This window comes from Phalacrocorax aristotelis, chromosome 1, assembly GCF_949628215.1.
Source record: "Phalacrocorax aristotelis chromosome 1, bGulAri2.1, whole genome shotgun sequence".
NCBI classification, from domain to species: Eukaryota; Metazoa; Chordata; class Aves; order Suliformes; family Phalacrocoracidae; genus Phalacrocorax; species Phalacrocorax aristotelis.
In genome coordinates, this window is record NC_134276.1 from 38,450,469 (window position 1) to 38,466,648 (window position 16,180).

Sequence of the window (16,180 nt, forward strand, 5' to 3'; positions counted from 1 at the left end):
CACATAAAAATAAGATAATCCAATTCAAAAACCACTGAATAGAAGGAAAGAGGCAAACACGCATACAGAAGACCCATATCAACAACTCTGCCAAGAGAGATGTGGAAAAAAGGAAGCTGTCTAATCCTTTTTAACCACAACCCATCATAAGCAACCCCAAAATTTCATTTGCATTATTTTGAACGAAAATCAAGTTTCCCTAAAACAAAAGGTTGTAAATAGAGTAAAAGGGAAAACATACCATTTAATAAAATAAAGCCAGCATACACAAATCAAGCTACATGGATCAAATCAAAATTAAATGTAAAGACTGATTTCCATGTTAGAGTTATGATTACTGAAGAGTTAGCCTTTTTAAAAAAAATAAACGAATTACAGGTAAACTGATGTTGTGCTCTCTTCTGTATAGATAAACCCCACAGATACAGCAAAAATTACTAGAAGCAGCAAGGAAGAAAGTGTAAAACACACTGGACAGAAGGATGAGAACACAATTAGAAATATATATGTTTTCTAGCTAACAAACTTACACCAAGGTGTTTATCTCCCATTATTGGTCATCCTGACAAAATAAGTTAAAAAGATTAAAGAGTTACGAGATTATTTCAAAAGTGAAAATTTTTTTTTTACTATTTAGCACTAGAAAACAAAGCAAACTTCTCTGTACTGCACTTGTTTTACATTCTCTTATTGTACAGATCAGTGAAATCTACTGAAAAAATAGATCTACAGAAGATACATAATCAATGAAAAAAAGAAAAAGGTACAATCATTCACTAGTGCATACACATTCATTAACTAGTAAACTTTGAAACATGCACATCTACAGATCCATTAATTTTATCCATTAAGAGATAAGAATATGATTAATCTTGGCAATATGTGTTAATGATGTTACCTGACAGGATTACTTGTCAAGGACACACGGAGAGATTCTAAGCAAGTGACTAGTCTTTCATCTGTTGATCCAGACTTTAACTCCTGAATGAACTCTTGGGGTGAAATCTTCCGACTGTTCTTAAGACTTCCCTGAAATACAGAAAATACTCATTTTTTTATTTGGCACATATAGAACTTGAACAGATTATTAGTGGCTAACCTTCATTTCTGTTCCTTGAAAACACAGATATAATTTAGTCCTAAACCTGTAACTGTTTGTTGTCCATCTACTATACCTGAGAAATGCTGACTACATTTTTGTCAATTTATGAACAAATTTATAATCATTAGTCAAAAGCAGCAGGCATCAAATGTAGAAATGTATCGTGCACACCCGGTGAAACATGATTTTGTAATGAATGGATTCTGTTTATGCATTGCAAACTTCTTAATTTTCAATACTCATCAGAAGGGGGGGAGAAAAAAAAACACCACCAAAAAACCACAACAGTTCTGAGGTGCTCCAAAAAGATCACAGGGCATGTGTCCAGAAAGGTGACTGGAGTCATATGAGAATACAAAGGGACGAACCAGCGCACCAGAAGAGTACTCAGGATGTTACTGCAGTAACTTGAGTTTTTGCAGATAAAATTTGCAAAATGCTTTGCCCTTAAAGGTCCTTCAGATGACGAGTATTTATGAGACTAGGATTATAAAAAACAGACTAGCTTTGGCTCTAAGGGCTAAAGTAAAAGAACTTTAAAAATAATATTAAAAAAATACTTCTTTAGAATCACTAAAGTTCTAAAGATCAATCCTAGATCCTCATTTGTTGTATTTGCCACCTGTGAGAATGCAGTGCAACACAAAATGACTAATGATACAATAACATAAGGACACTTTATATATATATATATAGTATCCCCTGTTTTAAACAAAGCAATGGTTAACACTGAACTATGGAAGGTCTAAAATTTGCAGTTAAAACAGCAAATCTAAGAGGCATCGACCCTATTCTTAGGAGTATCCTCCTCCCCCCATTTTTTTTTTAAAGTAGCGGTAAAGACAAAATTTGTAGATAGTGGAAAATAAGAAGTCCACTCCACCTAATACACCTATCCTTCTTCATGTCATAAATGGGTATTTTCTATAGAATGTATCTAAATTTCAAAAAGAGGCATAAAATGGGTTATACATATATATTGGGGGTATACTATGTTTGACTTAATCCATCAGAAAGATTCCTTTTTTTGAAAGCAGAAGCACAACTTTTCTGTCATGTAGCACTAAAGAGCGTTACTAAACAATACTCAATTATCTAGTGGCTTGCAGTAAAATAATAGCTTGAAATTATCTACTGTAAATGTTGAGGCAGTCTCATTACGTTATCACACAGAGCTTCATACAGAAGAGGTTTTCTCACTTTGGTAGATGCTCAAGAAGTGTTGAAAAATATTTTCTGCTCCTGAAGTAGAAGATGATGACAGTTTCTATCAGAGAGGTGAAGTTAAAAACTAGGAAGAGCGGTTGACAGACCAGTCTGCTGTGCTGCCATTCAGAGGAACCTCAACAGACAGGAGAAACAGGCAGAGGAGTTTCAGGGAATTCTGCAACAGGAAATGCTAAATCCTGAACCTGGGGAGGAATAATCCCATATACCAGCACGTGTTGGGGTCAACCAGCTGGAAAATAAGTTTGTAGGAATAAAAATAGGGGTCCTGCTAGATGACAAGATGACCATAGGGAAGTGCGTCACCAGCTGGTCAAAGTTGGCGATCCCCTCAGTTCAGCAGTGGTGAAATACATCTGGACTACTGCGTCCAGTTCTGGGCTCCCCAGCACGAGAGAGGCATGGACACATTAGAATGAGTCCAGAAAGGGCTGCGGACACAATTAAAGGAGCATCTGTTGCGCAAAGAGAGGCCAATAGAAGTGAGACTGTTTAGCCCAAGAACAGAAGGCTCAAGGGAACCCTATCAGTGAAAGGACAAGAGACACAAATTGAAATACAGGAAATTAAATGTAAGACAAACATGAACTTTCCCCCTCCCCCCTTGTTTGTTTTTAATAGCAAGGCTGGTAAAGCACTGGAACAGGTCGCCCAGTCAGACTGTAGTGTCTCCTCTGTCAGACATATTAAAAAATGGACTAGTGAAGGGATTGGACAAGATTATCTCCAGAGATCTCTTCCAGCCTCAACCATTCTATTCTATGACTCTGTGATAAGTGAACACTGTGGGGCTACCGGGGGCTGCACCAACTATGTTTCTTCAGAGAAACAGATATTCCAGATGTCAAAAAACAGACTACTGCCAGGAACCATCCTGAAAATACAGCATCTCATGCTATGTTTTGGTATACCACATGTAGTACATGGAATGTCATTCCAAACATGCCTCTGAATTGATGGAGATCCCTATTCGCTTAAATATGAGTCATTTCCGATGACTATGTTCCACAAAAAAGTAAATGAGATGGCCAAGAAGTGATGAGGATTGAGACGCAGCCTTACAATTAGAGTTCTAAGACACCCAGAATAAAAATAAAAATCCATAACAATAAGTGTTCCCACAGACACAAAGCTGCCTAGTGGTTTCAGTTTTCCTTCACATTCTGGGTTTAGTTCATAGCCACAGAATACTGAAGTCAGAAAAGCCCTACAAGCAAGCGAACTTACTTTAATTTCTTCAGATATTACCCAGGTCCAACAGTTAACAGTATGCATTGGTAATGCCAGTAACAGAACACCACCTCCCCGAAAGACACCTAGCTGGCAGACTTACTCCATAAAAAATTCACACTCCTCACCAAGATTGCTTGCACTTCCATAAGGCAAGAAAGCTCAGCTCCCTTACAGCTTTGACACAGCTATATCTAGAGAGGAATGAAAAAACAACTGGAGAGAATCTCCAAGCCAAATGTAGAAAATCCTAAATAAAACAAAAAAAGCATTCATAACATTAAGAACTAAATATCAGACTTGATTAAACATGAAGGGTAAAAACTAATACATCATGAGTTGCCTGAAACACTACAAATTCATTGGCTAAAGGCAACTGATGACAAGGGCTCCCATCTAGTTATTCAAGAGCTTATACACTGAGCACGTGCATCCTGTTACAATAATCCCCAAGCATTTTAAGACTAAACAATATATACCCCTGAGGCACAATCAGGGGAATTTGAGTTACAGCTGTGATGTAAAGAGGAAATTGTTACAACTGTAGTATAACAGGATCAGGGCCATGCCTGTACGCATATGCGGCATATACAGTTCCCTGGGTGTTCCTGGATCTTCCCAGCCAGTCTCTGCATAGATTAGATAATGGACTGCCTACAGACAGGATGACCAAACTCCTCGCAGCTTCATGACAAAGGTAAATGTTGCAGGAGCTCTCCAGTTGGAAATTTCAAAAAGCCCCAGAAATTCTCCTGGCAGCTCCTGCTGTGCGTAGACTAGTTGATAAGCACTACTCGTATGCCTAAGCATATGGATTAATATCCTGGGTGGAGAACCTGTCATTTCCAGTGACTTCCCCCAGCAGTTCCTGCTGCAAAATTGACCAAGCTGGATATAACCAAGATACTTACAAACAGTCAGTAAAATTGCTTTCTTACGATGCAGAAACACTCATATAGGACAGCCATATAGACACGACACATAATTAAGATGGTTAGAAGATATTTTGGAAGTAATTTAATATAATCAATAGCAACATGTGCAGTGGAAAGGTCACATGGGACAAGAGCCCAGCCAGACTATAAGGATTCACTAGAATGGCATTTCAGAGAGTCTCATCTGACCCATCTGAAGACAGTGTCACAAGCAATGGAGACTCGCACCAACATCCAGACAGTAACCAGACATCCCATTTCAGATTCAGTTCCCCACCTGAACATTTCTCTCTGCAAAAGATGCCAATAAACTGCGAGTGTGTGTACGACATACCCACAGTACCAAGTACCACTAATTCATAGTTACGCCAAGATTCTGCAACATAATAACAATATGACACATCTGCCAGTGCTTAAATAAAATGAGAGCTGCATTTGGTACCAATTGTGAAACTGATTATATTAGCTATATTTCTGCATGGGAAAAGCTGCCTAAGTTCAAAATGCTCGAGTTAACTGAGAAACAGGAAATATCTTGAGGCATCAGTGCCTCTAGAAATTTAATTGCTCAACTGAAGAACAACTGGTCTGTGAGCAGATGCAGTATGAAGTCAGCATTAATTAATTTAGTTAAAACATTACAAGGGAGTAAGCTGCACAACAAAAATGAAATCTTGTAAAGAAAACTCACTTTAAAAAATAGTTTGTATGTGTTCAACATACAGAACAGCAAAACTTATGGTAGGGTAACGTTAGAGGAATGCTGCTTTTATTTCCACTTGAGTATTAAATCCACAACATGGAAATGGATTTTTAGAACTTTTCTGGGCTGGAACATCTTTGTATGTGTTTATATAGCACTTAAAATGTAACACTGTTTCTAACCTCAAATAATCACAATAGGTACAAACAGCTGCAAAAACACAGAAAATACACTGGACATAACAATAGCTAACAACAAACAGAACCACACTGCTTTTGGTAGATGAGAATTCACACTCACATAATAGCCTTGAAACACAACAATTGTTCCCTTCTCCAACTGTTTCCTGATAAATAAGACATGACACCACAGCAGACAGAAATTTCATTCAAGATTTCCAAGCCACGATGGTTTAAATAATATGCGAAATACATCTCTAAGGTAATGTTTTTAAGGGAAGAAATAAGCTTCAACTAAACACTATAAATTACAAGAAAACAAGCAAGTACTAGCAGAACACTGAAGTACTTGAGCAGAACTCGTCCAAGCATGCAATTCCTGCTATCATTCAAATTTTCAGTAAGTACTACTAGTATCCCAAACCCCAAGACTGTTTATTCTTAGCAATTCTTCTACAGGGAACCTCTGAACATATTATAAAGAGTGACAGTAACAGCATACTTACAACCATATACAGACATACATACAGAAGCATGCTTTCAGCCAACTGTTCAAGGAGTCTCTAAGCAAAGTGGAATTAAATTAATAAGTACTGGATGATGCATGTCAGTAGAACTCTGGTTACTTTTAAGTAACTTTGAGTTCTGAAGTGATGGATTCATTCTAAATATCTCATGCATACACAGAGGTAGGTCACAATATTCTATACATAAATAAGCACTTGAGCATAGCCCCACCAAACCCAGCTTAATTTCTAGATGCATCAGTAACAGCGATGTACTTTATGAATATTGGAAGAGTTCTGCATTTCTAAGACACAGAAATGCTGATACTGAGGTCAATGATGAAGCTTTGACTACAGTGGAGCCACTGGATCACCAGAGGCTGCTTCATTTTCAGTGATTCATTAGAAGCACAGTGTCTCTTCTTCATTTTAATAGTTTTTATAATGCTCCATGCATGTAGAGTAAAAATTACCCATATGTCATAACTAAATACTGAGAAAAGACGACATTAAATATAGTAATTTAAACGAAGTATTTATCTTATTGTCTATTTTAAATGATGTACCTTATAGTGTAATACTCCGGCAGTTTAGGAAGGTAGATGCCCAGTGCAGGACTGAACTGTCTGGAGATTGTTTTATTTAAGGTGAGCTTATCAAAGCTACTAGTCCTTCTATAGCATAAAAGTTCCTTAGTACTGGAAGATTAGGAGGTCTAGCCTGTTCTTTCTTTTTTTTTCAGAGGTATTTCACAGGAAATCAGGAAACTTCAGGCTAGTAGATCTCACAACATTCTTGAAGTTTCTTAGGCTAAAACAGCATGTCATGGTTTATACAACATTGACACCCCTGGCCTCCACACAGATTGTAAGAACTCAGTTGTCTGATCTGAAAAGTAATGTGATAATAGGGCACGGCTGGCTGTGCAGAGTTGCTGCATCCACACCTATTGCTGGAATCTTAGCATCACGATGCTGGTGATGTTAAGATTCTTTCTCAAGAGAAAGGTTTTCGTGTTAGCTCTTTACTTCCTGAGACTTAATACTTGCAAAGGACAGAAGCCTATAGCAGAGTAGGTTTCATTGATCCTTCTTTATGAGTCACATTTGCGATAAGTATTTTTTTGGTCTTTGGTTGTCACCACTTGTTTTTTGATATCTCTACGTGCATGGAGCAGTCAGTCAAAAAATCAAATATATGAATTTTGAAACCATCAAAAGGTCTGAGGACAATATTAGCACTGTAGGATTTAGCACTAGAGTCAGTCCCCACTTCACAAAAACTAGAGTGTTTTTTCTTATGCCAACTTAATCCTTAAACTGCCCGGTATACAACCCCTTACACTTCTCTAAAACAACCAGTAATTATCACAATAAGTAAAAAACTGACACTAATTGGGTTCATGCACGACACTTCCGTTACCAACTATTACACAGCAACACAACATGAATTCTGTACTGAAGTAAAGTATGAAAAGGGCTAATCAATTAAGGAATCCTTTTTAAACAGGACTAGAAAAGAAAAAAAATGTTCACATAAAACTTTTCCAATAAGTTTTCTGCAGAATCTTTCCATCTCCGCTAATAGCTACACCTTACCAAAAAGAAATGCTGTTCTGTGTACAAAAGACACATGCCAAGTGATTATCTTTCATTGCAGCTTGTAAAATAATGAGACATTGCCCTTTAAAAGTGTTTCCTATGAGAAATAAAAACTAGTCAAAAGAATGCAACATGTATGCATCACTTTTTCTCTCCAGTAGGAGATAACGTAAACATTAAGTCATTTTCAGTGCATTTCAGAAATTTACTTACAGACTTCGAAGCAGTGCTAATATATTGCATCACCATTTCTTTTTTGGTATTAAAATCCTTTTCTCTCAATGGCATCTTCTTGTCTTCATTTAAATTCATATCTTCCTAGAATGGGAGGGAAAAAAAAAAAAAAGTTTTAAACTACTGTGTTGCTGGATGACCTTTAACTACAAGAGACTGATTTAAAATAATTAAGACACAAAAATACGAGCTTGAGCAACTGAAAGCTGTTATATTAAAACTTTTCATAACTTAGATATCACTCAAAACCGTAAAAATCTTTATCCATCTTCCCTACCAACTCAAACTAAAACAGTCAGCCATGTCAGGATAAACAAGTGCAACACAACCATTACTAGCATAATCTCTTCTTAGACATCACTTCCAGTTTCACAAGCATACACACACTAAACTATAGAAAAATCATTATTTAATACTTCCTAAAACATTTATAAATGTACTTAAACTGGTCTCTTAGAAAGACCTTTTTAATAATACTTCCATTTGTTCTACAGTTTGGTTCCTCAGTTCCCAAATACTTAATCCTGGGCAGCGGAATCTGCTTTGCCCTAAGAATAGTTCACAAAATAACATTCACCTTTGCAATAAGTAAAGCCCAAATTCTTGACGATTTGATAATTAAATTAACACCTTCAACTGTTATCAAGACTCCATCACAATTAATTCATTGCAACATAAATCCAGAGGTCAGAAAAAGGAGATGCAGGACCACATTCAAAGCCACACTGCAGCTATTCATTGACATTTTTGACACAGGCCCTTCCACTGTTCCAGCCTAGAAGTGCTCCGATTATTGTAATCAGTTCCACGTCTGTGAGAAGTGACATTTCCTATCATGCCAGAGGTTAAAAAAAGGCTTTAAGAAACAATTTAGGCACACACACGTACAAGCACATACAGCATTACTATGGTCACCCAAGCTTAACAAGAATTACTGCAGTTATTTTCAGCTGAGACTCATGAGGTGAATCCCCACCAGCTTTGGCAGGAGCAAGGCTACAAAATCAGCAGGTAACCACCTTTATATCAAAGCTATTTCACCTAGTCAGAAATCAAAGACAAAGAGCAAGCAAACTCATAACCTCAGAGTTTAAGGTTTTTTTGTTTCTTAAAAGACCAAAATTTTGTACTACACTGAAACTTGGGTTTCCTTGTCTTTCGCTAGTCTTCACGCTGAATAGGATAGAATCAAGAACAGTTCCTAGAAATGGAGAGTTTTGTATAAATCCGCGCTGTGAGAAGGCATTGCAGAAAATGCTTGACCCCTTAAGCTGAACTTCTTCAAAGTACAATTAGGCAATTTTGTCTAGGTTCTGTATTTTACCCTCCACAAATATTACTGTGTTCTTTCAATAAGAATTAGAAAAAATTCCTCACTTCAGTCTAGTATGCATTTAAATTATTACTTATTATTTGTTAAATGATTGTTAAATTAGTATTTTATTATTTGTTTGATACTATATATTGTATTTATAGTATTAAAAATTTATATTTGATACTATATATACACTATATTATTTTATATTTTTAGTATCAAATAAGCACACAGTGCATGTTGTAAAACTTTTGTTTATTCAAGGAATAATAATACAGCCTGTTGCCTCCTTGACAGCTAGCCTGCATATTGGTGTTATTTCTTACATCTGAAAGTAAATGCATAACACCTTTGTCTAAACAAGCTGGAAGAAAGGAGGCCAAACGTACTTTGATCTTTTCTGATCGTTTTGTCCTTCAAAATACTGCATTCCTTTGGTCAAAAAATTCATAGAGAAACCATTTGTTTATGCCCAAACCAAAATTCTCGCAGTGCATAAGGCCACACATATTCCTGAATATTAAGGTTGTCTCATACTAAATCAAATGTCAGGGACATTATCTTGAAAGGGTATGCTGCATTTTCTAGCTTATCTTGGATGAAAGCAACACAAGAAACTACTATGATTTACTTAATAATGAGAAACCTGGTGTGATCCTAAAGTGTGGCATGGACTCAAATATCCCTACTAAAATAAAAATAAAAACAAAAAAACACCCAGGCTTAAATATACATACATTAAAAACACTGTTGGGATCACATATTGCACGCAAAGACATCATTTCCTTCCAAAACACACAAAAAAGTAGAAATTTGTGTGTGTGAATACATGATTTGGAGAAAAAAAATCAGTTTTGCACTTCTTTCAGACTCGATCTTTTAAGTTTTCTGAAATATAACTTCTAAACTTAAATAACAAAGAGAAAACAAAGGCCTTCTTTTCCCTGCAAAAATCATTAAACTTCTAATGACATTTAAAAAAAAACACTGAGAGAAGAAAGAAACTTATCAGTACAAACTATATTTCGTAATCCTAGATGTAATGGTAGGTTTATTTATAGGCAATATTCTGTCTGTGTGTGCAGTAGAAAGTAATTTCCTTGTTGTTGTTTTTAACAAATGAAACATCATTAAAGCAATTGATTTATACAGAGTAGAAGTATTCAGCAGCACGAGGGTCACGTCAGATGTGGCTTAGTTTACAAAACACTTCAACACATTCTTTTTTTTTTCTTCTTAAAACTCTTAAAGTTAGTCTACATATAAGCAATACCTCTTTGGAAAATAGTAAGCCATTTCACATGAATATTTTCGCAGTTGTTCTAACAAATGAAAAGAGCTAAGTGACAGTTAATTACTAGCTTTAACTGTCTGGTTTTATGACCTCCTTCATAATTTTCGCCCTCAAAACCACACAGGATGCTACTGCATAAAAGACTGGGAGAAGGAAGCAGTGTGCATCCACGAAAACCTGAAGTAAAACATAACACATTCAGTGAAACTCTAGAACTTCGAGGCTGCTCCCTTCAATACCAACCAATTGACTGTATTTATTTTGTGCAAAATTCACTCTAAAAGCTTGGCTACAGCATGGAAATTGTTCACCACCACCCTCAAATCACTTAATTTGATCAGAACAGCAAACTAGAAGCTACAAGATATAATTAGCTATGTAATCTACTGTGACTAAACTAGCTTTATTCCAGTCCATTCAAGTGTGGATAATCTGAAGAATCTTTTCTGTATTACATGTTATAGCTAAAATAACATTGAAGAAGTAGTTTATCAAACACAGTTTAAGTGCTTTGTTATTCAATGAAACTAGGAAAGCATTCAAATTATCCTGGATGTCATCATTATTTGAACATATTTTTGCAAAGTAGTTACAAAATTGGAATTAATTGCTTCAGGATCCATGGGTATAAGCATTTCTGTTTACCTAGACACATAGTAGTAGGTTTCTGAGGATAACTGAAAGTTTCCATTTTTTATGGCATAATCTCAACATCACTATCCTGTATCAGAATTTCTGTGGGATGGTAGAGAACGTAGCAGGGAGGCATGCCTTCAAGTTTCATAAAAACACCTCTCCCACTTCCTAACATTTGAGCAACTACCATCCACAGCAAAATTTCTTTACAGAAGTAAAATATCCTAGACACCAGGGTATACCAAGAAAAAACGGACCATGTGAGAACAAGTACAAATACAGAAGTTGATAACACAGTAAATTAGTCCTCCCCTTTATCAGCTTAACCACGAAAATCCTGAATCCTCTCAGTCATAGCTCTCAACAGTTCTGCAAAAGCATCCTCAAAACTAGACTAACATTACTGAGTACTAGGAATTACAAATTCCATAAAGGTACTTCTCTCATAGCACATTTAATTTCCTCCATATCCCAGCCCCAGTAGTCCCTTTGTGTTTCAAGAGTTACTTGCTGTGAGGCAGAGAAAGAAATAATAATCCAGGCATCACTCTCCTTGTTAATGTCCTCTTGTGCTCTTCAGATTGCAGGCACTCTCTTCTCTCATGGCCATTCCATGTTTAGTTTTCAATTGCCCAAAATGTCACTGCCATCATGACAAAAAACCTCAGCCTATTGAGGTGGTACCAATGCCACATCATCTTTCCAGGTAGCAACTGCTCTTTTGTAGCACAGTAACAGTGACAGCTAAGGAAGGAAGCAATCTGAGCCTGCATGTGCAGACAAATGCTGCTTTGGAGCAGCAAGAACGTTAAGTCTGTTTTGTGCAAGAGTGACATGGAATATAAGTTTGGAACAGAACACTGCTGTGACATTCAAAGGCATAAAATCCCCTTGTAAAAGCTTCAGGTTTTCTTGAAAGCAAGCAGGAGTCCCTGTTTCTTGTTCCTCCTCAAAATCTATTGCATAATCTCACTTCTAATCATCAGAAACCTTTATTTTCTGTTTTAAATATATTTGGAGCAAAATCTTGTCAAAATAATTTAAAGACTTCATGCCCTGAGAAACACCCTAAAAACCATATAATTACAACTTGCAACAACAACAATATTAATAATTCAGGTAAAGACCAGAACACATGCCCAAAAGAAGGCTCCACCTGACAGTTAGCCATGTTGTCATTCTTTAAGTAAAAGAAACCAGTGTAAGACTCTTACCATCATTTTTTCAAACAACGCTATGATTTCTCTTTCCGACAGGGGTTTTGGAGCAAAATCCTCCGCATCCATAGGTGTGGATGACCAATCTGTAGAGTGTGACTGCTTCATATGTGGCAGAGGAGGTCTTTCCTTTTTACTTCCTGGAATTCTTATACTGGCAAACCTATCCAACTGAAAACAGAAAAGGTATAACATATCACATACTGTTTCAATTTTATGTACCCCTAATTAAGATGGCTGTTCTTGGAAGATAAACATCCTTATTCTTCCATGGTAACTTGCCTGATACTTAACTGTCTTATTTTAAAAGGGTTTTCCTAAAGATACATATACTTGTCAGTTGCCTTAAAACTCAACAGACCAGAATCCAACTACATTTTGGAGAAACCACGCAGACATGAGAATTCTATGGGAAGTATAGAAAAAAAAAATATCTAAAAAACCAATTTATTAAGAGTTCTTCCCAACCCATTACATGTAGAATATGAAAAAGCAGGCTTATTTACCAAAAGCATAGTTTTAACATGTTTTTTGCTACTCTGAAACAGCTGTACTACTAACATTTTAATAGGATATATAGATATGCTAATTTGTCTTTTAATAAAAAGTAGTTTCTTTGTAAAACTCAGACACTGTTTTATTAATTTTTTATTTCGATTTCCAAAACTTAGTGCCTTTCTGTACTCCAATTATTTAGAAATTCATTTAGGAGAAGCATAAAAACTGTCAGTTCCTTTATTAAAGTTAAGTAGGATACACTCACAGTTTCGTGAGTAATCCTTACCACCAACACAAGACAACTGCTCTGACTTTACCCTTTCAAAAGCCAAAAATTAAAAACTTCTTTGGAAAAGTGGTTTGGGCTGTGGGGGTTTTTTTACTGGTTAGAAATTTATCAACTTCTCAATAGTCTTACTAAGTGAAATATTAAACATTTTCACTGTTAGAGCTTGTGTGCTTTCATGTATATGGGCAAGGACCAACAGAACACAAAAGCAGCTGACATACTCAACGAGATGCACTGTGTATCAGTCATCTTTGTAGCAGCCTTTTGAACAGATGTGAACTGCAATATTACACTTTTCAACACAGAAGAAAGTTACAGTAGCATTTGATGCATAAGAGAATTTGGACAAGATTTCAACCATATCAGTAGACTTGCGTCTGAAATGCTATGCAAAAATATTCTGAGGCTTCAATATATCTTGAAGATAAGTATCTTGAGATATCACTTAATAAGTACATCAAAGTTAACAAACTCAATGACAAGTAAAGATATTATAGCATCTGTGGAATTAAGATCAGAGAGAGCAAAGAAAATTAGTAGCAAAAATTGGGTACAAGTGTTCCACTCTAGTCAGAGCAAGAATTGACTATTAGACATCCATGAAGGGAGGTTTAGAGATAAAACAAAGAGACTTTAATTCTTCCTGTTCAAAATTGAAAAGGAACAGGTTTTGGAATGTAGAAATAGATTGTAAGCTACTCACAGATGGTTGCAGAACATGCAAAAGCAGAAAATTAATATGGCATAAACAAAAAAGAGCTCAGCACGGACAATGGGGCCCTTCAGTGTCACATCAAACCAGTAGGCAATGAGGAAAGCACATTCTACAGGAATAATTACATAGGCAAGAGCCAGGAAGAAAGAGAATGCAACAGAAGCAAAAGGGAGGGTAACATCACTGGAAGTGAAGTATAGAGTCATCAGTGGTACAATCCATCTTGCATCTTGACCAGACATCAATTTCCCTTCCCGTCTTTAAGATCAGAAGCCTATGGCAAGCATGAAGGGATGAAGCCAGACTGCAAACCACAATGACTAGGCTGGAATCTTAAAAATAAAAAAGAAAAAAAAAATCATATTGTATCAGAGTTTTCTCCTCAAACAATAGCTTTTACAGAGCACTGATAAAAGGCAGCACACCCACTCCAAAGAATGGAGTTAGCCAGTAAGCTCTCCATGCCCCACTATTCACTATCAAGTGCGTAACCTAAGAAACAAACCATTATATCTAAAGCTTCTTCATATGCAGACTTTAAGTGGGGGTAGAGGAGAAACAGTTTAGCTGAAATCATAGATTTCAGCCCATAGTTCAGTCAGCAGAAAATTGACTAGATTAGTTTTAAGAGAGGTGTGCCCTACACCCCTTATCCATCTCTCCTGAAAAACCTCAGCCCTTTCCTTACAGTCTGTGTTCCCCAAGTTCTCCCTTCCCCTGCTCCACACAGCAGCAGCAATACCAGTTCTGGACAGGCAGAACCACCCCAGTCTCTGCCATGAGATACCCCAGGCAGCCACGGAGCTATACCAGGAACAGGCAGCACCAGTTCAGGGATAAGAGCCAGTTCATCCTTGAAAAGTGATATTTCACTTCCTTTTAGTTGTTCAAATTTTTGTTTATGCTTTGTTTTTAAGCTCCTCTTGATTGTTAAACTCTATGGTAGATGTTTTGCAACATTACAGATCAGGCCATAACAGCTATATTCCCCATATGCATCAAATTCTATACCACTTGTCCTTGAGGAGGGAAGCACGCTCCTGGAATACATTTGATCAGGCAGAACATGTAAGACACAGTGAGATGCTAGGATTATAAGCACATTTAAACATGTGTCAAACAAATTTCTTTAAATAATTTAAAACAATGCAGCCTAAAAATAAGATTTCCATAGATTAAAAAAAAGAAAATACACACAACCTGCACAGCAGTATAGTGTGGGTATTCCTCATATACTCTCTTCTGAATTACACATTGATAGTGCTTCCAAAACAGTTAATACCTCTCTATACTCCATACATGCAAATAATTTCATGGTCCACACAAAGCCCTATATATAAAGAACAGAAATTTCCTTGCTTGGTTGTAATGAAACCTACCACTGATGCTGCTGGCGATCTAAGTGCACAGAGGAGGAAATGGCAAAACTATAGTTCAATAACCTTCCATGTGACATCAAAAACATTTTAAATCAGGCTAACCAACGGGGAATATCTAAAGTTAGCTTTGATACAAAGCGTCACTACAGTTTAAAGCAGGTTTGACCTCCTATCTTTTCTAAAGATGTCTGCCATTTTTTTTTTTTACCTATTTTACCAATAAATACATACAGACCCATCCAGGAATGGTACTTTAGGACAATAATATTCTGAAAGGGACAAACTTTTCCCTTAATGTCTTTATAGGGCCAACCTTAAAATTAAATAAAGAAGTGTTTCATATCGTCTTGATACAAAGCATCTCCACAGTAAAGTCTATTCTAAATTCTCCAAACTAATATCTGTTTTGATGCACTGACGAAACTCAGAGCAGATTATCCAGAGTTAAGAGTTCAAAGGCTGAAGAAAAAGAGTGCAGTTAAATACTTCTGGGCACTCAAAGTAGAAAGCTAAATAATACACTATAGAAAAACATAACAGGGAATCTCTAGCAGCTCATTAATTCAAACATGTATTCCTGTCATCATAGCACAGTGTTACTGAAGATGAGGAAAACTGTATTTCAAATATATAACCTAAAAAGAAACAATTGTAAAATAATTAAATACTGAGTACAGAAATATTCATTAAAAACTGTTCTCTTCTAAATTCTAAAAAAAAAAAAAAAAAAAACAAAAAAAAACAACAAACCTTAACTGCCCACATAGCCACAATATAGGCTGCACAGAGGTCTTAAGTTTAACAATTATGTGATATTGAGAGTGGAAGTAACTAAAAAGAAAAGGAAAGGAAAAAACATTGAAGGTAGAAAGAGTTTCCTATCCAAAGGTAAGGATAATTCTAGAACTAGTGCAGATAAACCACTGTTTTGTTAACAAAAAACTTACAGTGATAGTCTTAAGTCCTTTTTTTGGTCAAGAGGCAGGGGTTTTGGTCTAGTTGGTTCGGGTTGTTTTTTTTTTTAAGGTGGGAAAAAAGAGGAAGAGGAGGGAAGAGGTAAACAAACATTAACTAGGACAGCAGAGAAGATATTAAAGATATAATTCACACAGTTTTCATT

The 16,180-nt window shown here is 36.3% G+C and overlaps 1 protein-coding gene across 2 annotated transcripts in view; it reads right to left on the minus strand.

Annotated features, from left to right (window-relative positions):
* DIAPH3 (diaphanous related formin 3) overlaps positions 1-16,180 on the minus strand; it is a 242,258-nt gene that overhangs the window by 206,354 nt on the left and 19,724 nt on the right. For both annotated transcript variants that reach the window (XM_075088048.1, XM_075088040.1), the window contains 3 exons: positions 12,177-12,350; positions 7,697-7,801; positions 899-1,029 (listed from right to left, as the gene is read on the minus strand). In XM_075088048.1, the coding sequence (XP_074944149.1) occupies positions 899-1,029; positions 7,697-7,801; positions 12,177-12,350 (410 nt within the window). The remainder of the gene's footprint in view (positions 1-898; positions 1,030-7,696; positions 7,802-12,176; positions 12,351-16,180) is intronic.